The 22,750-nt window shown below is 39.4% G+C and overlaps 1 protein-coding gene and 1 long non-coding RNA gene across 8 annotated transcripts; one reads left to right on the forward strand and one right to left on the reverse strand.

Annotated features, from left to right (window-relative positions):
* Positions 1 to 2,889: 2,889 nt before the first annotated feature.
* Positions 2,890 to 4,222, reverse strand: LOC121052557. Its single transcript, XR_005809451.1, has 4 exons — positions 4,010 to 4,222; positions 3,818 to 3,915; positions 3,333 to 3,745; positions 2,890 to 3,260 (listed from the first exon to the last, which is right to left on the reverse strand). It is a non-coding gene; the product is annotated as an uncharacterized LOC121052557 (long non-coding RNA).
* A 5,967-nt stretch (positions 4,223 to 10,189) lies between these two features.
* On the forward strand, positions 10,190 to 21,532 carry LOC121052646. 7 transcript variants are annotated; one of them, XM_040518018.1, is made up of 5 exons: positions 10,190 to 10,324; positions 10,460 to 10,591; positions 11,867 to 13,589; positions 13,661 to 13,828; positions 19,061 to 21,532. In XM_040518018.1, exons 3-5 carry the CDS (start codon positions 11,885 to 11,887, stop codon positions 19,201 to 19,203), a joined length of 2,016 nt encoding a protein of 671 aa, XP_040373952.1. In that variant the 5' UTR covers positions 10,190 to 10,324; positions 10,460 to 10,591; positions 11,867 to 11,884; the 3' UTR covers positions 19,204 to 21,532. The 7 variants fall into 7 exon arrangements, with proteins under 7 accessions (XP_040373952.1, XP_040373951.1, XP_040373955.1 ...); XM_040518017.1 differs by having other exon boundaries at positions 10,195 to 10,359; XM_040518021.1 differs by having other exon boundaries at positions 10,195 to 10,359; positions 21,227 to 21,532.
* The last annotated feature ends 1,218 nt before the right edge of the window (positions 21,533 to 22,750 follow it).

Genomic DNA, 22,750 nt, shown 5'->3' on the forward strand with positions numbered 1-22,750 from the left:
TCCAATCCTAGACAACAGAGGGAGTTTTTAATGTACATCCATTCATCCACAAGGCCACAAGCACTATGGTATTTACTCCTTACATCTAGTTTTTGTTAGAAAACATAAACAAATATATGTCTTATAAATGAAGAAATCTATCTCAGAAAATAAATCAAATGTAGATATGAACTGAAATGGATTAAGTGAACTGACTTGTTGGCTGGTGTTGGAATCCATTTGATTTTCTCATAGATCCACACTATATATATCTTCTCGGATTTGTTTGATGGGACAAATCAGTATGAGAATGGTGATGTGTTCTAGCAGGGATCAAAATTGGTGAAGGCCTCAGTTTTATAAACTGATATTTTGCAGTTACATGACAGTTCCTTCCATCAGGGCACTGTCAAAATTGATAAAGTAATCTGAGGTTCACATCCAAAATCAATTGGCAATGGATGGAGTGGCCCAAACCCTTATAAACTCATAGGCAAGGTCCCATTTTTCCCATGTGGGATGTATATATTCTCAACACGCCCCCGCATGTGTGACGAATTTTCAAGCCATGCACGTAGACAACTTTGAGTGACGTGGAGCCCCTGTGGCCGCGAGGCATGCACTTCCTGTCTTAATCCAATTTGTCTGAATTATCATTACTTTGAATATGAATTCTAGACAGATAATGTCACACATATTATGGAGCAGCAAAGTTGACAGAAGCTTGGCCGATGGTCAAATCGTCCTTAGAATAACTCGGGTATTCATGCACAATGATTACGGTATGTTTAAGTATGTGCATGTGAATTACCTACTTATCTTTCAAATTATGGAATTGAAATTGACGCACCTATAGCTATATGCATGAAAAATTGAAATTTTTGAGTGTTAAATTGTACTCAGGTTGATTCCACAGTCTTAGTGGCACTAGAGCCAGAAATCATGCTTAAGGCTGATTATCTTTTCAAACTTTTGTTCAAGACTCCTGTTCCGGCACCTCTGGTACACATCGCAGACCATTGTTATTTTTTTTTTACGAAATGAATGATTTGAGCTTGGCTGCTACAATGTACCAAGTTAAAATTTGTTTTGCGATGGTCCATCAGTTTTTGCTTCTCCTAAATGATATCCTTTATTTCCAATTCAGATGTATGATGTGTGTGTCCGATATCTATTATTTGTTTTCTCACTGGCATTTTTTCAATACAACTGGTTTCTTTTATCGTAAATATTTTGTTCATATACTTATATCGGTGATGAACATGTGATTCCAGGCAATAGAGTCGGCACTCCATGGCAGGCAACATGATCATATCAAGCTCTTGGCACTCAAAAGGGTGGGCTATGCAAAAAATATGGGATCAAGAAGGTGTGTACGTATTCATATATTTAGTTCCTTGTATCTCCTAACTTTTGTCAGAAAAGGAGGAGGGAGGGTGGGGAGTTGGGGGGGGGGGGGGGGGGGGGGGGGGGGGGGGGGGGGGGGGGGGGGGGGGGGGGGGGTGGGGTTGGAACATATACAAAAATTTGCATTCTTTATGCCTTCAGGAGCATTCTAAATTTTGCATTCTTTATGCCTTCTGGAGCATTCTATGTAATTGTCATGTGTGAGCCTCTGGTTTAAGCTTCATCTTTCAAACACAGTGTCTATTTGAACTTAATTAAAAGAGTTAGCTGTTAGGCCGGGAAACAAGAATTAGTTAATCTGGGGTAATCATGCTAGGAATATGAACTGTAGTGTAGGTGTTCTGCAGCCTGCAACACAGCTAGCTGCTAGATGGACAGCTAGGGTGTTGGACTTAACATCCATTGATCTGATATGCTACAGGTTGATACAAAATGTTTCAGCCTTTTCTGATATTCTAATATTGTGTGCAGGAGAAATTTGATAAACTGCGGATACGTCTCAAACGCTCCTTAAAGGTGTGTAACGTGATCTAAATCATGTCCCAGTGCTTGCTTCTTTCTCATAGGTGTTTCTTTAATTCTTTGCAATATAATTGTGGTGCAGGAACTTGGTGATCTGACCCACTGTACTCTTTTCTGAACGTAAGTTTTACTACTTCTGGTTTTGATGGTGATTTTGGCTTTGATAGTCTTCCCGCCTCCAGGTGAAGCGACAATGAATCTAATGGTTTCTTTTAATAAACAGAAGAGCACTCTTACAGCTGTGGTCCATCTCCTAGATTACCCTGGGTCAGGAAGGTTTTGAAATTCTGCACTACTGAAAAGTTGACTCCTGCACATGTTATTAGGGTTTTTAACCGGAAGCTGAAACGAACAACTGCGAGCCTCCATACGATGAAAAAGTAGGTTATAACGAGCAAGAAGCCTAACAGAGAAAAAGAGAAAAGAGAACCAGATAGAAGAAGGGGTACCTCGGTTTTTATTAGTGATCGGACGGAAAGAGCGGCTGTTTCGGTGGTAACCATTTGATCGCTGTTCTCCATCATCGTTGCATTGCTGTTCTCCGTCATCATAATTGTTCGTTGTATTTTTAATTTTATAGAGGATGGAATGGGCCGATCTAAATGAAATACTTGCTATTGATTTTAGGCCTCTAAACTGTAATGTAGGCCGACCTGATTATATTTCTTTTACCCGAGTGGGCCGGCCTCATAAGCACTCGAGGTATATTCTTTTGTTGCTCAATGATTTAAGAAATTGTTTTTAAAATAATGTATAGATGAATTTTGAGAGTTCATGGAAATTTCGGAGGATTTCTCCAAGCAGGTATATTTGGAGGGAATGGGATTTTTTTTTTTTTTTTTCAAATGAAGAGTTTGAATGGTTATAGAATGAAAATAATCAAAATATCAACATATATACAAACGCCTACAATAACGACTGAACTCTTGAGCAACCCTCAATGACATGTTCATATTGTTGGTTAATTAAGCAAGTCTTAACCATATTCTCTGCTAGTTTAGGGATACACTCTTTTGGATGACATTTATTGCTACCGGTACGTATAAGGAGATTCAAATCCCTTTACTAAGACTTTCACACCGACATTGGATAAGATAGAGGGGTATCACTATTAATGATGATGACAACAAGACCACTCAAGATATTCTTGTTAATATTCCTATTGCTCGAGGATTCACATCTAACTATGTCTAACCCTAGACAATTTGACAAAGATGCAACATACACGAAAACTGTCTCACATTTAACTCTTCCTCTTCCTCTTCAGCATCCTTTTGCCTCTTGGAGTGGAACTCCTCACCCAATCTCTCTTTCCTTTTCAACTTCTTGCCCTCCACTTTTTCCTCCTCTTCCTTCGATCAATAATTAAAATTTATAAATATGCAAATAATTTTTCACTAAAAATAAATAAAAATGCAAATTACCTGCTCTATCTCACAGAAAACCCTCCGAGTTCCTCATTTATTTTCTCACTCAGAGTGAGATTTTCAATGTCGATATCCTCATAAACCTTGTGTGGATATACTAAAACAAAACAAAATTTTTTTTTTGTTAAATCCTAAACTTAACAAACTATTGTATAATAGAGAAACCAAATTAGGATGAAAGAACTTCACCGGCGACTGTAGAGGTGTTATGGAATAGGTTTTCGGATAGTAGAGTCTCTACTACGTACACTAAGAATGTCATTCCTTTAATGGTTGTCCTCTTCCTCTTCCTCTTCAGCAACCTTTTCATCTTCAGCAACCTTTTGCCTCTTGTTCTCCACTCCTTCCAACTCCTCACCCAATCTCTCTTTCTTATTCAGCTTCTTGCCGTCTGCTTTTTCCTCCTCTTCCTTCGATCAATAATTAAAATCCATAAATATGCAAATGATTTTTCACCGAAAATAAATAAAAATGCAAATTACCTGCTCCATTTCGCGTAAAACCCTCTGAGTTTCCTCATTCATTTCCTCACTCAGAGTGAGATTCTCAATGTCGATCTCCTCAGAAACCTCGTGTGGATCTACTAAACCAAAAAAATTTGTTAAACTCTAAATCCTAAATTTAACAAACTACTGGTATAATAGAGAAACCAAATTAGGATGAAAGAACTTCACCGGCGACTATAAAGGTTTTATGGAATAGGTTTTCGGACAGTAGAGTCTCTTCTACACTGAGAACGTCATTCTAATAATGGTTGTCCTCTTCCTCTCCAGCAACCTTTTCCTCTTCCACTTCCTCTTTAGCAGCCTTTTGCCTCTTGTTCTCCACTCCGTCGAATTCCTCACCCAATCTTTTTCCTTTTCAGCTTCTTGCCCTCCGTTTTTTCCTCCTCTTCCTTCGATCAATCATTAAAATCCATAAATATGCAAATAATTTTTCACCAAAAATAAGTAAAAATGCAAATTACCTGCTCCATCTTGCGGAAAGCCCTCAGAGTTTCCTCTTTCATTTCCTCACACAGAGTGGAATTCTTAATGTCGATCTTCTTAGAATCCTAGTGTGGATCTACTAAACCAAAAATGGTTGTCCTCTTCCTCTTCAGCAACCTTTTCTTCTTCCCTCAATGATATTTTTATCTTGCACAAAGGAAAAAAGGAAATGACACTGCAGAGGGCAAGAAAAGAAAAGAAAAAGATCGTAGAGTTGGAGGTTCTGAACAAAAAGGAAGCAAACAAAGCAAGCAGATGACACATGCAAGTATTCGGCCAACAACCAAAGAAAAGGAATGTGGGAATGAAGTAAAGATGAAGAAATTACACTTGTTAAGTTGGTTGGATAAAGAGGAAAAGATTGTTGCAACTGCTGACCTTCACTCAGAGGATCGAAACGAGAAAGTACATTGTGTTCCTCTTGGTCTTGGTTGTTGGAAAGTTTGGGTGCGTGAAGTCTCTCATGACATACCTTTGTTTCAGCCAACCCAAGAGTTCAGTACACTTGGTGCAGCTAAAGGAAGCATAGTGGCTTGGCCCATCAACTTCATCAAGCTACTTTAATATGCGCTATTTGAGGTAAACTTTTAGACTTTGAGTGCATTACGGTTCAATATAAGGCAAAGATATATAGTAGCATTTTGAGAACATAGAACTTATCTCTAAGGGAATAGATCGATGTTCTAGTTTATGGACTGTTATGAAATTAAAATGCAACAGTATGGTCACTCAATGCAGCACTGCGGCGGTGTAAAATCTTTTGAGATGTTTTCATTATCTGGTTGAAACCAATTTATATGTTGATACCAATATGAAGTTTTAGTTTTCCAGTCATGAATATCTATTATATTTTATATTATACTTGTCTAGGTTTTGAACTTGGATGCTCTCGACACTGGAATATTGCTGGCTAGCATTCTTTATCTATTTGTATACTTTGTGAAGTGTAAGTTATATGATTGTTCCCTCCTTGCAGGTAAGCAATTGAGCCGAAGACAAATCAAGAACATCACCGATAAGATGTTTGATAATTTCAAAAACAAGATAGGAAGAGCATATATGAAATTCGAGGATTGGCAAGTTTTAGACCTCTCTTTCGTTATTGCCTCTTATTTCATCTTGAAGGCCTCTTTTGTTATGGCTTGAAGAATAGTTTCTCAACATTGGATTAATTTGAGTTGTTGAATATAATGGATAATTTTATAAAATGCACATTTTCTTAATTTGTCTACTTTACTTTTGGGTGCTTGAGTTAATGTACTGTGAAAATGTAAAGAAAAGCTAACATAATAGCTCATTGAAATGGGGAAAATATCCAGGAAAAACGAACAAATTTACGGCACGCATTTGTCCATGTACGGCGTGCATAAATGTTTATTTACGACGTGCAAAATGTAAACTTATGATGTGCATTTGTTGATTTACGGCGTGCACTGATGTCATGAGTTTAACATTTTCTAATTGGCGGGAAGAGATTCACAACGTTCTTTTGGGTTCATTTATGACGTGCTTTTTGCGCGCCGTAAAATTCAAAAATTGAACCCAATTTCACGACGCTGTCTATAAAGGCGCACTTTTGCACGACTTTGCGCGTCGTAAATTGTAATTTACGGTGCGCTTTGCACGTCGTGAAAGACATATTTTCCGGTAGTGTTCTCCTTCCTTGAGCGACAATTTGGTCACTAGTCTAGCAGTCATGGATGCAATAGTAGCAGCCATGAAATTGGGACGCCGCACAACTCGAAAAAACTCAAAACCCTAACCCTAGCAGAGCGAGAGAGAGGGGGGAGTAAAAGTCGCGGTATATATATTAGTATATATTCTTTTGATTTTAGTTATAGTTGAGTGGTTACTTAGTGTCTTAACGCTGACTGCTAAGCTAAAAATCTGTTGTTGAAGGCTCGTTTGGTTGTATGTAAGTTTGTGATTGTAATGTGATACCAATCAATGAATTATAATGTTTCTTTCTTCACTGGCATTGTTCACACAGTATTTTCCTTCTCGGGATTGTAATTTGAAATATTCATCCAAGTCATTTAACGGAAGACAAGTATATTAATTATGTATGTGTATATACCACTCAATTGTACATCACAATCTACATAGGGCATATATATGTAGTCAAAATCGGTCTTTTATTAATGCATGTGTTGGGTTTCTAATTGGATGTTTCTTCTGTAAACATTTGCTGTCTACTTCGAGGTTTTTAAAGTGACATGTTTAGTTCTTTCTGCAGGTCTTCATACATTAATTTAAAACTTGCTGTGTGTACTTGGATTTTTTAATTACTATTCTATATACTTTCTAAATTAAACTTGCATTTTATCTCTCTATCGTTTACTTTTCAGTGTACACGTTTATAAACCTTTGCACATGCATCATGCATATCTTAAACTGTAACTTCTTTATCTTCTTCAAGTTTTCAGAATTTGACATTAATAAAATATGGATCAGATTTTTCTGTTCCAAGCTTGTACTTTTTGGTATGTTAGTATATGATGGCTGATGTTGTCATTATTGCTTGTTGGTTTCGTCCTATACTACTATTGTTTCCTTTTCCATCGTTACAACCTCAAATTTTGAGATGTATGAACCCTCTGTTCACATTCTGTTACTTTGTTATTTTGACTGAAACATACCAGTTGCTCTAGTTTTTCAATATTTTCCCCTTAAACTCTTGTTAATACATGTCGAAATGGAATAATAACAATCACCAGTCAACAGTTTTCTAAAGTAGTTCTTATTGTGTTGTATGTAGTATCTTTTTGCCAGTTTCTATAATCTAAAGAAAATTTCTGGTACTGATTAGTACCATATAACTGTGATATTACCAATTTCAAAATTCTCATTGATCTGGTGCATGTTTTATGTGAATTAAAAGAATCCTGTTTGTACCCATATTTGCATGGCCACTCGGACATAGCTAATGTGCATATAGTTATTGAGTGATTTATAATTACAATGAGCCACTCTACAAGTAATTTGGGCCGGTAGCTAGAAAAATAGTGGCCGGTGAATAAATGGATACTTCAGTTGGTCCAAGATGAGTCAAACGAAGCTAGGCCATTGGTTATCGGCCGGCCCATAGTCATTGGTTTATTGTCTAAAAGCCCATTGGCCAATACTCTAATTGGTTTCCAATCCGAACTCAACTTAGAAAGATAATGGCTGATTGTCAGAGAGGCCGATAAGCGATAAAGATGAAATTTGATCAAGTAGTATTTCAATCGACTTGAAGTTCATGTCAGCCGATGAGGAGAGTTCAGTCCAAGATAGCCTACTTCAAGATTAATTGCAGCCGTTGATGACGTCCATCAAAGCCAATCCGGATAGAGTCCAGCGTCAAGTCAGCCGACGATAAGTATTGAAGCCAAATCAAGATAGAGTCACTGAGCCAAGAGGAGGCCGAATTCCACTCAACTTCAAAGAGTCAAGAGATCAGTCAAGTCACAAAGCAGCCGATATAAATAGAAGCATCGACAGAAGACAACACACACAACTCCAGAAACTCAAGCCATCAAGCTTTTCTAAAAGATGTTGCCTCTGAAAATCACCTCGGCCTATAAAGCCGAGGGATCAAGGAACAAATGTCCTTCTTGATGAATAGATGCGGAGCGTGCCAGCACACGGCCAGAAAGCCAAGTGTGCAACTGTAGGTGTAGTGGATGTAGATCTGACTTATCAAGCAATCGTTAGCCGAGGAAGGAACTTATTCTCGGCTGCGGTTCGATGCCTCTAGATTAAGGACTTGGTGGCTGAAGGTCGGGTGAGTTAGGTGTGGTTGTGAGAGTATGAGTAAATATAAGATTAATAGCTACTATGAATAACACGATTAAACAAGTAAAGCATAAAGACAATAAGGAGCAAATAAAAGATAATAGCAACGAAACTGAAAACTAGAATGACTGCAAATTATTAACTGTTGTTTGAAAGAAAACAAAGAGAACAATTCAAAATCGATACTAGGCTACAAGAAAGATAAAGTAACTGAGATTGTAACTAGCAGAGCAAATAAACTAAAGTAACAGACGGAAATTCTACCTAAGCAAAAGGTAAAACGAAATAAGAAAAGCTTGATGGCTTGAGTTTCTGGAGTTGTGTGTGTTGTCTTCTGTCGATGCTTCTATTTATATCGGCTGCTTTGTGACTTGACTGATCTCTTGACTCTTTGAAGTTGAGTGGAATTCGGCCTCCTCTTGGCTCAGTGACTCTATCTTGATTCGGCTTCAATACTTATCGTCGGCTGACTTGACGCTGGACTCTATCCGGATTGGCTTTGATGGACGTCATCAACGGCTGCAATTAATCTTGAAGTAGGCTATCTTGGACTGAACTCTCCTCATCGGCTGACATGAACTTCAAGTCGATTGAAATACTACTTGATCAAATTTCATCTTTATCGCTTATCGGCCTCTCTGACAATCAGCCATTATCTTTCTAAGTTGAGTTCGGATTGGAAACCAATTAGAGTATTGGCCAATGGGCTTTTAGACAATAAACCAATGACTATGGGCCGGCCGATAACCAATGGCCTAGCTTCGTTTGACTCATCTTGGACCAACTGAAGTGTCCATTTATTCACCGGCCACTATTTTTCTAGCTACCGGCCCAAATTACTTGTAGAGTGGCTCATTGTAATTATAAATCACTCAATAACTATATGCACATTAGCTATGTCCGAGTGGCCATGCAAATATGGGTACAAACATTGCCCCCCCAAGTTTCTTAAGCATCAGTGAATGTCGCTGAGTGGTTGAGAAATTTGAGCCAGCTTGGCCCCCCGATCGACTTCCAAAAAACGCAAGTATATACATTCTCCATGACCCACATCAACTTGATAATTTACGCCCTCTCTCAATAATTTAACGAACCAAACGTATTGGCCGAATGAGATTTCGGAAAATCGGCTAAATTGGCGAACCAAATTTAATGGCCGAAATCCAAGTTGAGAAGTTGGCCGCTATACCTATGCTCTAGTAAGTAAGAAACCAGACAACTTGAGAAAATGATATTTGAGTAGGGAAGGGAGTTGCTCGCTAGTAAGCCAAACCACGTTAAGTAGGACAACACGGGAATATAACTTTTGGTGGCCAACAATTTAATAGAGACATGGAAGCCAATGACTATTAATTTTTAAATCGGCCAACAGAAGAGCGAGTAGGCAAATCGGCCAACGAATGCCATCAATTAATTTACTCGAGTTTAGCCGATTGATAGAACTAGAGTTGGCCAACAAGTGAGAGTGGCTTAGGGAAGCCAACAAGTGAAAAATGCTAAGTATCAACCAACAAACAAAAAATATCGCAAGGAATCCAATGTGCAGCTCATATTGGCCAACACATGGAAAACTTTAAGTTGGCCATTAAATTCAAGTGAGGGAGAGTAGGTCAACAAATGACTTCAAATTTTAAGTTGGCCAAAGGCATGAGGAAATTCAAGTCAGCCAACACAAGTGAGAATGGCAACCAACCCAAATTGAAAGTGGCAGCCAACTCAAGAGTTCAAATTTTAAGTTGGCCAACTAAAAGAAAGCAAGCCAACAAAAACAAATTTTGAGTTGGCCATCAAAGAGAGAGGGTCAGCCAACACAAGTGAGAAAATTGCAAGTTGGCCAACATGAGAAAGAGGGCCAACACAAGTGAGAAAATTGCAAGTTGACCAACATGAGAAAGAGGCAGCCAACACAAGAAAACTGCAAGTTGGAAAGAAAAGTTGGCAAGCCAACTTAGAGAAAAGTTGTCAGCCAATTAAAAGAAAAGATGGTCCCATTCCCTTTATTTATTTATTTATTTTTTTTTTAAATGCCTTTGCATCATTCATCATGTGCTGACCCATCTTCTTCTTATATTAATCATTTTATCCCTTCTCAGCTTCCTACGACCACACATGAAGCTCCTCTCCTCCTCTCAAAACCATGAAACAGCCTCTGTGAACTAAAGACTTCGAATTTGCACTTCCTATTTCCCTCAAACTCAGCAATTCCTTCATTATGTGAACTGGGTAAGGAGGCAAACAGATCATCATCACCACGGAATGTATGAAAATTTTGAATTTCATTTTCTGCGTTCTTTTTTTTTTTTGTCATTGGAAACAGAAAACGCAGATCTGACAGATCTGACGAATCTCCCTATGCAGATTTCGAACTTTGCTTTGTGTAGTTATCTCTTCCGTTATTTCAGAGCTGAAATCATAGCTGGGTACCTCTTGATTTTGAGCAAATCCAATTCTATCAGGGCTAAATAGTGACTGGGTAATCTTGAATTGCAGGTATATTTCTTGCTTTTGAAATGAAGTTTCATATTTTGGAGCTAGCTAGTTGCTCAATTATTGCATTCTGCACTTGAGTTCTTAAGTTCCCAGAAATTTAAAGTACATGCCATGAATTAAAATTGCTGCAATAAAACACTAGATGGCAGATGTCTTTAAAACCCCTCTTAAAAGCTTGTTCTCTGCTTGTAAGTTGTAATTTCGTCAGCGTAGTTCAAACCAAAATCCAATTACATATTGAAATTATATGAAGCCCATTTATGCCATTAAATGCGCTGCACATTCCCCAGATTTGATCTGATGCAATTAACCAAACACCAATTTTTTATTATTTTGTTTTCTAACCCCTTTCCTTTTTAAAGGTCTGCAGCCATCAATCATGAATGGCATTAATTGATAATTGTGGTCTCATGTCCACTACAAACACCATTTCGTGTGTTGTGCAGCCAAACACCATTTCGTGTGTTGTGCAGCCATCAACTTTTTTTTTTTTTTAATCTGCAGCCATCAATCATGAATGACATTAATTGATAATTGTGGTCTCATGTCCACTACAAATACCATTTCGTGTGTTGTGCAGCCATCAACCCCTTTTTTTTTTTTTTTTTTTTTTTTTTTTTTTTTTTGCAGCCATCAAGTTATTTAATGTCAACAATGAATCTTTTGACCAACTTAATTCAATGCATGATCAATTCAATATTTCAATTCATCAACCCATTTCGTGTCAGCCATTTCTCTTTTCCATGTATGATGTTGCAATTTGTACATATATACACATATATTAATTCCCAATGGGACCGATTCGCGGCACATATTTTAGCAATGTATGAAGCTGAAATTGCACTTTAATTGACCTTGTCATCCTGGTATAAATCGTTTGAAAAGTCAAACAAAATGGACTTTGCGCTGATGTTCTTATTTCGGCATAAATATTTATCTAAAGGCATATGCTATTATATTGCCGAATAGGTGTGTTGACTTTTTTTTTTTTTTTTTTTAAAGTCGGCATCACGTGATGGTTCTCGTGCCGTTCATATTGCTTATAATAGTATATGATCAGCTTCATTTTCCCTATCAATTTATTGCTTGTTTCATTCTGCATTTGTACTACACATCATCTTTTTATCAATAATATCTTAGCTCATATGCATGTAATTATATGCCTTTGCCCCTCCCCAAGTTTCGTGGTTTTCGGCGAGTAGCACCGAATAACTAGAAACTTGGTGTACTTTGAGAAACATGGTGTGCTAACCAATTATGCTCTATATCATGCAGGACTTGGTTGTCCAAGCAATGGCTTCGAAAGGGACCGGAGAAGACAATTATGAAGGCAAGCAAAAAAGTATCACCAAACGCTCATTTGCATTGGCGGAAGCACTAAGTCAAGCCACTGAAAAGAATGCCTCGGCCTTCATGAATAGAATAACACAACGAGTCCAGAATGAAGGTGGGGTACGTCAACTTGGCCCAAGTTTCCAGAGTGATATACCGGCTGATGTGGAAAAAATTTTGAGCCAGCATGAAGTGGATGATTCTAGCTATTTCAGTGAAGGAAAAGCATGGGGAGCATGGGGAACAAAACCAGGAAAATGGCCTGGTGAAACGGCCAACTGGATTCCATGGGTAGAACGAGTCGAGAAGCGATTTGGGGAAATATGGAAACGGCTTGGGATCTATGACGCCATCAAGCTGTCCACCATTACTATTCCTTGTGACCGCTCCTTGCTGGCTGCCGCTATGTGTTTTTGGAGTTCACAAACAAACTCTCTGGAGCTTCAGTTTGGTGCACTTAGTCCGACCTTGATTGATATAGCGGCCATTATAGGCCTGCCGCCACATGGGCAAGTGGTGGACATTGTATTTGCAGAAGGAAAGTTTGACATTGATCTTGGTGGTGAGCTAAGAGATCGAAGTAAGGGCAGACCAGCCGTTGCCAATTATAATACATGGATTGAGGTGTTTAACAGCGGCTTGGGAAATAAATCACTTGATAGTATTGGCAGTCCAGAAGAGAAAGAGGAAAACCAGCAGGAGACAATGGAAGTAACTCATGTAGAGCATGCTGCGTTTCTTGCCTTTTGGATATGTAAGTACTTAGTGTGCACAACTTCTAAAAAAGTGAATGTGGAGTACTACAAGTTGGCTGAAGCATTAGCAAGTAAAGAAGTACAAGAGAGCGATCAGCCATTAGCTCTTGGTCCATTTGTGCTTGCCCACTTATACAGATGTCTTCACCATTGTGTGACCGAAGGACTGAACCCAAATTGGTCTGGGCCATTGTGGATTTTTCAGTTGTGGCTGCACACTTACTTTCCCACTTTCAGACAGCCGGGTTTAGCATTGGCCGTAGACACCACTCTTGGACAACAATTGGCTCCTCTTGATTTACTTCCTCATTTGGCAGAAGAGTGTTTTGAGGTGTTGTTCAAGTGTCCAGAGTTTTCTGCAGAACAGTTTGCCGTTTGTTTCAGTAGGAAGTATCCATCCTACCTTGCAATGGATATCAGCCAACACGCTTCAGAAAGTGAGACGAGATGGGAGACTGCGTGTTCAGCTTGGAAGAGTGCAATAGGTATGAGGGATCTCTTCTGGGGTGCCTTGTCTGGTAAAACACTCAAGTGTGGAGTGGAGTTATATTCACCATCTTATGTCAGTCGTCAGTTGGGATATTATCAAGCTATACCGGCTCCGGTGCCAGAATCGTCAAACCGATATAGTTCATCGCGAGCTGTTTTCTCCAATAAGGACGACATTGAGCAGAATAACAAGGCGTTTGTGTACAACATGAGCTTTCCCATGAAGACAAGAGTAGCAACTAGCAAGAGTTCCTCCCAATTCAGAGAGTGGTGGGCGAAACGAGTAGGTAGCCGCTTTAAAGATGGGTTGGTGTCGGCTAGACAATCGGCCTTTGCAGGAAATCCATGGGCACAAGAGAAGCCGAAAGCTGTAAGGCGTGGTAAAATAACAAGTAAAGTTGCTAGAGCAATCCCAACTATAAGTAAGTTGTTGCCCCCCCCCCCCCCCCCCCCCCCCAAGTGTACTTTCATTTATGCACATGTTAATTTGCAGATGAATCGACCACGAAGAAAGCCGTCATGTTTGTCTTTTCCCCCACTGTGACATCGAGGGGGAGGATACCTCTTGGCCTACTCTTACCTCCAGAGAAGTTGCTCACTGTAATGTCTGAAGGGAGCAAATCGGATTCAGTCCTGCGTAATTTCTTCATGACGGCTGTAGGTAACACATTAACTGCTGCACCATTGTCCACCAAAACTTTCGTTATTGGATATCCCTCTATGTAAGCCGTGATGTATAACGGCTTCAAATGTTGAGCCATTTTGGCCGTTGGTTTTGTGAGTACCACACGGCCTTCTTCATCCTTCAATTGGGCATCGACTTCATCAATCTCAAATCGAGGTTGTCGATCGGCAACAAAGTCACCGATCAGTTCATTTGACTGACCTGGTTGAGCTTTGAGTTCTGAAGGTAGGACATAAACCATGTTGATGTCCATTGTGTTACCTTCTCCTTTTCCAAAGGCGGCCTCGCCCTTATAAAATGGAGATAAGGTTTCTATGTCAAAAGCTGTGTCATCCCCAATGTCGTAATCAAGTCCATTCTCATTGTCATAGTCACCTTGTTCCTCTTCTTCCCCATAATCGACTTCCTCATCACCCTCGTCTCCATAATCGTCTTGCTTACCATTGTTCGTGGCAGCACCTTCTACCATTTCTTCATCCTTCAACTGCTGATTGAGACTGGCTTGCTCCTTCTTCAATTCTTCAATGGCCCCAGTTGTCAGCTTGGTGGATGCCTTCTCTGTCTCTGCTTGCCACTCGATTGCACGAGCCCGCAGGTATTTAGACAAATTATCTAGTAATTTGCTCTCGGCAGACGTGAATCCATAAATCTCAACAGCTGGATGTTGTTTATGGTAGGTGCGGAGGTAAGTCAGGTCAGCGTCAGAAATAGGTAAGTTATCAGTATTGGCTTCCAGTTTATAATTCTCCATCATTGCCTGATAACTGATTTTTAAGCCGATGCTAGAATCCTCAGTGATGAGGTATGACTCTGAAGACATATCCTTTTCTAACATTTTCATCATTGCGCTTTCCTCCTCAGTTAAGCCATAAGTGGCCAATGCTGAATACATCCTATGATATTTTTTCATCATCCCTAGATCTTGATTTGAGAACGGCGGATCCTGTCCTCTCAGTACTCTTATGGTAGGGACTTTTCCATTTGGCGTCTTATCCATAGCCGCCTTTTGCACTTCCTTCTGTTGTTCAATATCCTTAGCTTTGGTATCGGCTTTCGCTTGCTCTTCAATTGCGAAGTCTTTCTTTTCTAAATAATTATCAAGTTCCCTTGCGAGCTGGACCTCTTCTGGCGTTATGCCATAAGTTTCCTCAGCCGAGTGGCTTCTATGAAAACATCTAAGGAAATGAAGGTCGGCTTCTGAAACTGGAATTTGAGCGACTATATCCTTCTTTTGGATTCCTTTGCGATGTGCTTGATACAAAGCTTTTAAACCAGGTGTAATGAATCGGCTATGGAAACCCTGCCGAATCAGAGCATGATCGGCATCAGAATTTGCTACTATTGTATTGAGAATATAGTCTTGACTCCTTGGAAGCCCATAAATTGCAAGGGCTGAATGTTTCTGGTGAAACTTTCTCATTGTTTCTAATTCAGCCAACTTAAATGGAGGATTGAGATGTTTGAAGACCTTAACCCCTCCTTCAGTAAATCGCAGATGGGGTAGCTTTGGGAAGCTAAGGACATTTTCAAAATGGTCACCGATGGTCTCAAGTTCCATAGGTTCTCCTGAATCCTTATGAAAGTCCTCTCTTATTATAGGGGCTTCTTTGTTATCTGCTTCAGTAGAGCGTCTGACTTCCTGCCCTTCTGACCCTTGCTGCCTTGCAGCAGCCACTTCCCTTTGCATACGCCTCTTTTGAGTTTTTGTCAAAGGGGAAAATGGCTGATCTCTGGCCGCTCGGCCATACCACCTATTATCATGAGTAACTGGTGGCCGATATGTCCTATAAGGTCTTCGGCCTCTATTTCTAGCAAAGTAATCTTGGTCATAAAATCGATCATCTTGGTCAAAACCTGATCGTCGTCGGCCATTGAAACCATCAGCAAAATTTCCCTCAAGATCATCATCTTCAAAAGTCAACCTTCTCCTCACCGAAAGTCGTCCGCTTTCGGCGTTTTCAGATTCCTTTATTCTCTTAAACACACTTTGGGAAGTTTGTTGTCCCTGATAATATCCCTTGGGACTGTGAGGGCCAAAGAGCTTAAGTACTTCATCCTCGGCCAAATTGGCCGTGGGAGTCCCCAATTCATTGCCAGCATGTTTCCCTCCTGAGTCTTTCTTCTTACTTTCTTCACAATTAGTTGAGGCTTTTAACCCAGGCTTTACCTGTTGATTCTTGATTTGCAGAAGATTATTGAGAGTTACCTCACAGTTGCAACGGCTGCACAGAATCACAGCACTGGCCGGCGGTACTTTTGAAGTAGATGACGATGAGGTCTTCAAAGCCGGTGGCATTGTCATATCGTATGCATCCTCATCCTGACTATCATAAACTGGCTCCCTCCTCTGGTCACGAAACATATACCTCATTCGGGCCCTAGGATCAGACAAGTTCATATTTGGCCAATTCCTCCTGTGGCCTCTTGGGAAGTTGACGTACACCATGTTGACTGGAAAAGGGTCGGTATCGACAAGCTGAGCTGGTTTGCTCGTCTCTGGAAACTTCAGCTTTCCTTTTTCGATGAGATCCTGCAAAGCATCACGGTAAACCACACAATTGTTAGTAGAATGCTTCCAAGAATTGTGAAATTTACAATAAGACTTATTTCTAGTTTCATCGGCCTTAGGTATAACATGGCCGTTTGGCAATTTAATTACTTTCTCAGCAAGAAGTTGATCAAAAATTATGTCAGCCTTTGTGATATCAAAAGTGTAAGTGCGGGTAGGTGTCAATCTTAAAGGTGTGCCATCTTTGGTATGGTAGGTTATCGGCTGAGGTTTATCCTTGATTGGGTTTGTTGGCTTTGCAAGGGCTTTACAAACCACTGGCTTGTTTACAAATAGTTCGGCAGCATTGATCTCGGCCGAATCTTCTTCCTCGACCTTCAAACCTTGGAAATTGGCCTCCACAGCATGAACAGTAGGGTTCTTATAATAAGTTCCCTTTGAGGCTGATCTGGCTTGAGTCTCTTCTCTAATGATTGCCTCATATCTAGCCACACTAGTGGTTAATTCAAAGATGTCTCTAATATCAACTCCCTCATATTTCTTGCGCAACTCGTAATTTAGACCTTGTTGAGCTATTCGGACAAATTCTAGCTCCCCCAAGTTAACTCTGCACTTGTTTCTTGCGGCCTTAAATCTATCCAAGAAATCTTGGGCCGACTCATGTGCTGCTTGATACATTTTTGCTAAATCAGCGATTGTGACTTCTGGTTCGGCTCTATAGAATTGCTCATGGAAAGCTCTTTCCATGTCGGCCCAGTTTTGAATAGAATTAGGAGCCAAGTTGACATACCAAGCATGAGCAGGGCCGGTCAGTGAGTTCTCAAACCACTTCAACTTCAAATCGTCATCTCTAGAATGCTCAGCACATCGCGCGGTGAACCGAGAAATATGTGCTATAGTTGATTGGTAATCATCTCCACTGAATAAAGGAAAGTCGGGAAATTTGAATCCCCTCGGATAGTCTCTGTTTTCAACCCTTTCCGGATATGGTTTGGTGTATCTTGGCCTGGCCGTTCTTCTAGGAGCCGGCCCTACAGTTTCTTCACAGATTCTCCTTATTTCTTCGACTGTTAACCCATTCCTAGGTGGATTTTTTCCTCCTAAACCGTTGTTGTTATTTATCGGCTGTTGCACGTAATTATTGGCCATTCCAAATTGGGGTTGAGCTTGAAACGGCTGTCCACCAATAGGAAACTGGGCTAGTGGCTGTGGAACATAAGCATGAGCTTGCTGCCATGGAGGTTGAAGTGCTTGGTTGAGTTGGCCTTGTTGATTTTGTATCAGCAAGGTTTGCAAAGTGTTCTGACCATTCACCATAGCCGCCATTGTTTGGTTCAGTTGCTCAAGAGATGTTTGCAATCCTCCGATTGATCGGTTAGTATTCTCTCCCAAAACAGTAGCTAACTGATCTACCAACGTTCTATTGTTGATTTCTCCTCGAGTAGCGAGTTCATTCGTCTGCAATTTAAAAACTTCATTCAATGCTTTGTACATATACTCGGCTGACACTCCGGCCGGACCTAAATAATCATCTTCCACAGTATCTCTAACTCTACCATCTCGTGCTGCATGGATGATAGCACCGGGAGTGGTTACACTATTCGAGGCACTCTGAAAAGCATTAAGTGGCAAGCCTCTAGACGGACTTTCAGTAGATTGCCTGGCCAAGGCTGCGTCAGCGGCTGCTCGTCTCATGTCTTCTTGCCTTGCAGCGGCGTCGGCTGCCGCTGCTTGTGTAGCCTCCTGTCTTGCGGCTAGTTCGGCTGCTGCAGTCTTTGCTGCTTCTTGAGCTCTACGTTCATCGGCTGATTGCTCTACCGACGAAGCGTCTGAGGTCCCATTCCCACTTGACTCAAGTGACATTCTGATTGGAGTAAGATCGAGCTTCGGCCGTGATGGACAAAAAGTTGAATTATGTCCTGACTCTCCACACCGAAGACACTTCTTTCCCCTGTTTACACTGTACGGGTTGTCTTGTTTTTGTTGACTAACCTCCTTCCCTTGCATTCAACCTTACTAAGAAAATAGTAATCTTGTGTCCCACTGGGCGTGCCAAAAGATGTTGCCTCTGAAAATCACCTCGGCCTATAAAGCCGAGGGATCAAGGAACAAATGTCCTTCTTGATGAATAGATGCGGAGCGTGCCAGCACACGGCCAGAAAGCCAAGTGTGCAACTGTAGGTGTAGTGGATGTAGATCTGACTTATCAAGCAATCGTTAGCCGAGGAAGGAACTTATTCTCGGCTGCGGTTCGATGCCTCTAGATTAAGGACTTGGTGGCTGAAGGTCGGGTGAGTTAGGTGTGGTTGTGAGAGTATGAGTAAATATAAGATTAATAGCTACTATGAATAACACGATTAAACAAGTAAAGCATAAAGACAATAAGGAGCAAATAAAAGATAATAGCAACGAAACTGAAAACTAGAATGACTGCAAATTATTAACTGTTGTTTGAAAGAAAACAAAGAGAACAATTCAAAATCGATACTAGGCTACAAGAAAGATAAAGTAACTGAGATTGTAACTAGCAGAGCAAATAAACTAAAGTAACAGACGGAAATTCTACCTAAGCAAAAGGTAAAACGAAATAAGAAAAGCTTGATGGCTTGAGTTTCTGGAGTTGTGTGTGTTGTCTTCTGTCGATGCTTCTATTTATATCGGCTGCTTTGTGACTTGACTGATCTCTTGACTCTTTGAAGTTGAGAGGAATTCGGCCTCCTCTTGGCTCAGTGACTCTATCTTGATTCAGCTTCAATACTTATCGTCGGCTGACTTGACGCTGGACTCTATCCGGATTGGCTTTGATGGACGTCATCAACGGCTGCAATTAATCTTGAAGTAGGCTATCTTGGACTGAACTCTCCTCATCGGCTGACATGAACTTCAAGTCGATTGAAATACTACTTGATCAAATTTCATCTTTATCGCTTATCGGCCTCTCTGACAATCAGCCATTATCTTTCTAAGTTGAGTTCGGATTGGAAACCAATTAGAGTATTGGCCAATGGGCTTTTAGACAATAAACCAATGACTATGGGCCGGCCGATAACCAATGGCCTAGCTTCGTTTGACTCATCTTGGACCAACTGAAGTGTCCATTTATTCACCGGCCACTATTTTTCTAGCTACCGGCCCAAATTACTTGTAGAGTGGCTCATTGTAATTATAAATCACTCAATAACTATATGCACATTAGCTATGTCCGAGTGGCCATGCAAATATGGGTACAAACAAATCCTTGCTCGTTGAATTTTGATATCACTTTCAAATTGTTGATAGGAATGATTGTAGTAACATGGTTCACTGTAGTAATATGGATTCATTTACCAATAAATTTAGTTCTGGTTGTCTTTCACTTTCTACTTTCTGGTGCTGATTTCTATTTGAATTTTGTTAAATTATTCTGTGCTCGTTATGCTTAGTTGTCCGTATGCTTGTATATGCATACCAAAATGCTCACATGTACTTAATAATAAAAACAGTGGACTTAGCTTTTTTATTTGTTATTTTCAATACAATCTGTCTCTGGTATCATAAGGATCAAAATGGCGGAGAAGCAGATTATTTGATGTGACGTTGTTATGGAGTGGAAACTATGGTACCCTTGCTTAAATCTACAAGTACCAAACATGAATTGTACTTCGATTCATAATGGTGTTAATGAAAGAATATGTTGTCTCTTAATTCATCTGTTGGATGGAAATAGAAAACAATTGTTAAACCCTGGATGAAGCAGAGGTATAGGAGCTTATAGGGATGAAGAAGAAATATAGCAATTGCTACATTGAAAGAAATATGTAGCAGCTCCTAGGAGTGAAGAAGACTCATAACAACTTCTACATACATGAAAGGAGACGCAAGAAACAAAAGAACTTATTTGAAAAAGATATGATTGCATTCTGCTTATACTTCACTTAGTCTAAACAAAATGCAACCACAGCCTTACAAGTAAGAGTTAGTTGTTCCAAGTGATTATTAGCTATTCGTATATTTCTTTCTGTTATTGTTAAAGACATTTTTGTATGCTCAGACCGAAAAAAAAAAAAGAAGAAGAAGACATTTTTGCATGCAGTTTGGTGCTTGACCTTGTGGAGAAGAGCCATAAATTTTCTTGAAGATATGATGAATGCTTATATTCATCAAAATGTTGAATTGGAAAGTGGAAATCAAATCTTACTCAGAAAATAATAGAAGCGACTGTTTCACATTCTGAATAGTATCGATTATAAGAGGAAACTGTGCTTGTTTTGCATGGTAAGACTTTGGGAATTCTTTAGATCTGCTGTTTGGTTGAGTGACCAAGTAGCTAGGTACATTATAAGAAATGTGTTTCTTTGTTGCTAGCACGCAGGTCCTTGAAAAATCCAGATAAATTGCATAAGCATATCCTATTGATAGTGACCAGTTGAAAAATCACCATTCTTGGACGATTCATTACTTATTTTGGACTTGGTCTATTACTGCAGAAATGGAACATATTATTCTTTGATCAATATGCTTTGCTTGGAGAATACCCTTTTCTGTTTAATCATGTTATGGGGTTTATCTTAGAAGGAAAGTGATGTTTCAGTCTGTTCATGATATGCTCCTTGCAACTTCTGTAAGTTAATAATGGTGAGAAGTGCACAAAGGATTTTTAGCTTTCTTTCAATTGTTCTATGGCTTTTGATCATTTTACAGCATTGTTTTGTTTGTGTCTCCATTGTGTCATGTGTAAAGGTTGAATCCTGTGAAATTGATACAAGTAACCGAGTAAGATGTTTGCTAGCTTCTTTTTTTTTTGTTTCTTCTTTAAACTTAATCTTATTTACATTGTTATCTTGATAAGGACAAGTTTAAATTCTTTCACTTTTCTATTATTGCAGGGTTTTATTGATTAGGTTGGTGGCAGCGTGGATGTTAAACACAGCTTTGTTGTCTTGAATGCTGAAAACAGTAGTGATTTACGCTTGGAAATGGAAGTTAATTTGGTCGATTTGGTGTAGATTTATACATGTTGGGTTAGACTTTACTTTTGATGAGATGTGTATAAGACTGTTGATGCAATGAGTGGAAGAATCTCTATAGGTTATCTACACTACTGTCTACTTGTGCTTATGGGAATTGGCCATCCTTTTTGGGTATAATTCCCAGTTATGAGTCATTTTGAAAGGAGTTCATATTTTCTTGTACCTGTTGTGTTTCCTTCTACTTCGATTATCTCATTTTAACTTGAGCGAAGTTTTATGATAGTTTTTACCACCATGTAATTGTGATCTTACCAATCATTTCAAAATCTTCATTGCTCTGGTTTTCGTGTTTTATGCGAATTAACAGGTTTGTATTTTAATCTTTTTGCCAGTTGAACATGTATATACCACCTTCAAATTGTCAAATACAATGATTGTGGAATATAGTTTCACTGTTCAAATATCGAGTACTGAGTTGTTACAATTATGTTTAGTTTGGTTGGTCTTTCACTTAATTTTTTTTGTTCATTGGCTTTGAATCTTAAATTGATATATTATATATAGAACAATTAATTCTGTGCTTGCGATGCAAGTTGTTGTATGTTTGTTCATGTATATGGAGATTTGCACCTGTATACTTTCGTTCTCTACAGTAGGAACTAGGTTTGTCCTTCTTAATCGTCCCTAATAAAAATCGACCTTTTATTTTTATGATCCTCTGACATCTAGCTAATATGGAGAGAAGAGAACCAGATCGAAAGTACTGACCATATGAAGAAGATAACTTACTTTCTGCTTAGACTTCGCTGCGTTTAAACAAAATGCAACCATAGTCTTACAAGTAAGAATCAGTTGTTCTAAGAGACTATTGTTGTTAGCTTATGGGACTGTCCTGATATCATTTTCTGTTCTGTACGTTATGGTTCAAGTTTGCTGCTTGAGCAGATAGAATTGGAAAGTGTAAACGAGTCTTAATTACTCCAGCAACTATTTCACATGGTGGACACTGCTGCTAGTCTAGGGAGGTTCAGGTATCAAATATTAGTGGAAAGAGTGCTGCTTGTATTGCATAGTGGAATAGAAAATAGAATTGGTTTGGACTGTATTCCTTTTTGGCTTTGCTATTTGTGTGTGGACCTAGTAGGCGGATTGGAATTGAATCAATTTTTGTTGGTGAGTCTTATTATGGTGGTTAGTGAGTCCTTGAAAAATCCAGAAGAATGGTACATGTATAGTGACCACTTGATGATACATATGATATAATAGGCAATGCATACCTATTCACTTATTTCTTTTGTACCTTAGGCTAGCATGTGGAAGCTTGTGGAGTGAGCATGTTGTCTTTAGTTCTTGACAAGAGAAGATCTTATTAGCTTTTGTGTTTAACATGGACACTTCATTATCAAGACTACTTAAATCACAATTACTCAAATAGCAAAC

This window comes from Rosa chinensis, chromosome 4, assembly GCF_002994745.2.
Source record: "Rosa chinensis cultivar Old Blush chromosome 4, RchiOBHm-V2, whole genome shotgun sequence".
NCBI classification, from domain to species: domain Eukaryota; kingdom Viridiplantae; phylum Streptophyta; class Magnoliopsida; order Rosales; family Rosaceae; genus Rosa; species Rosa chinensis.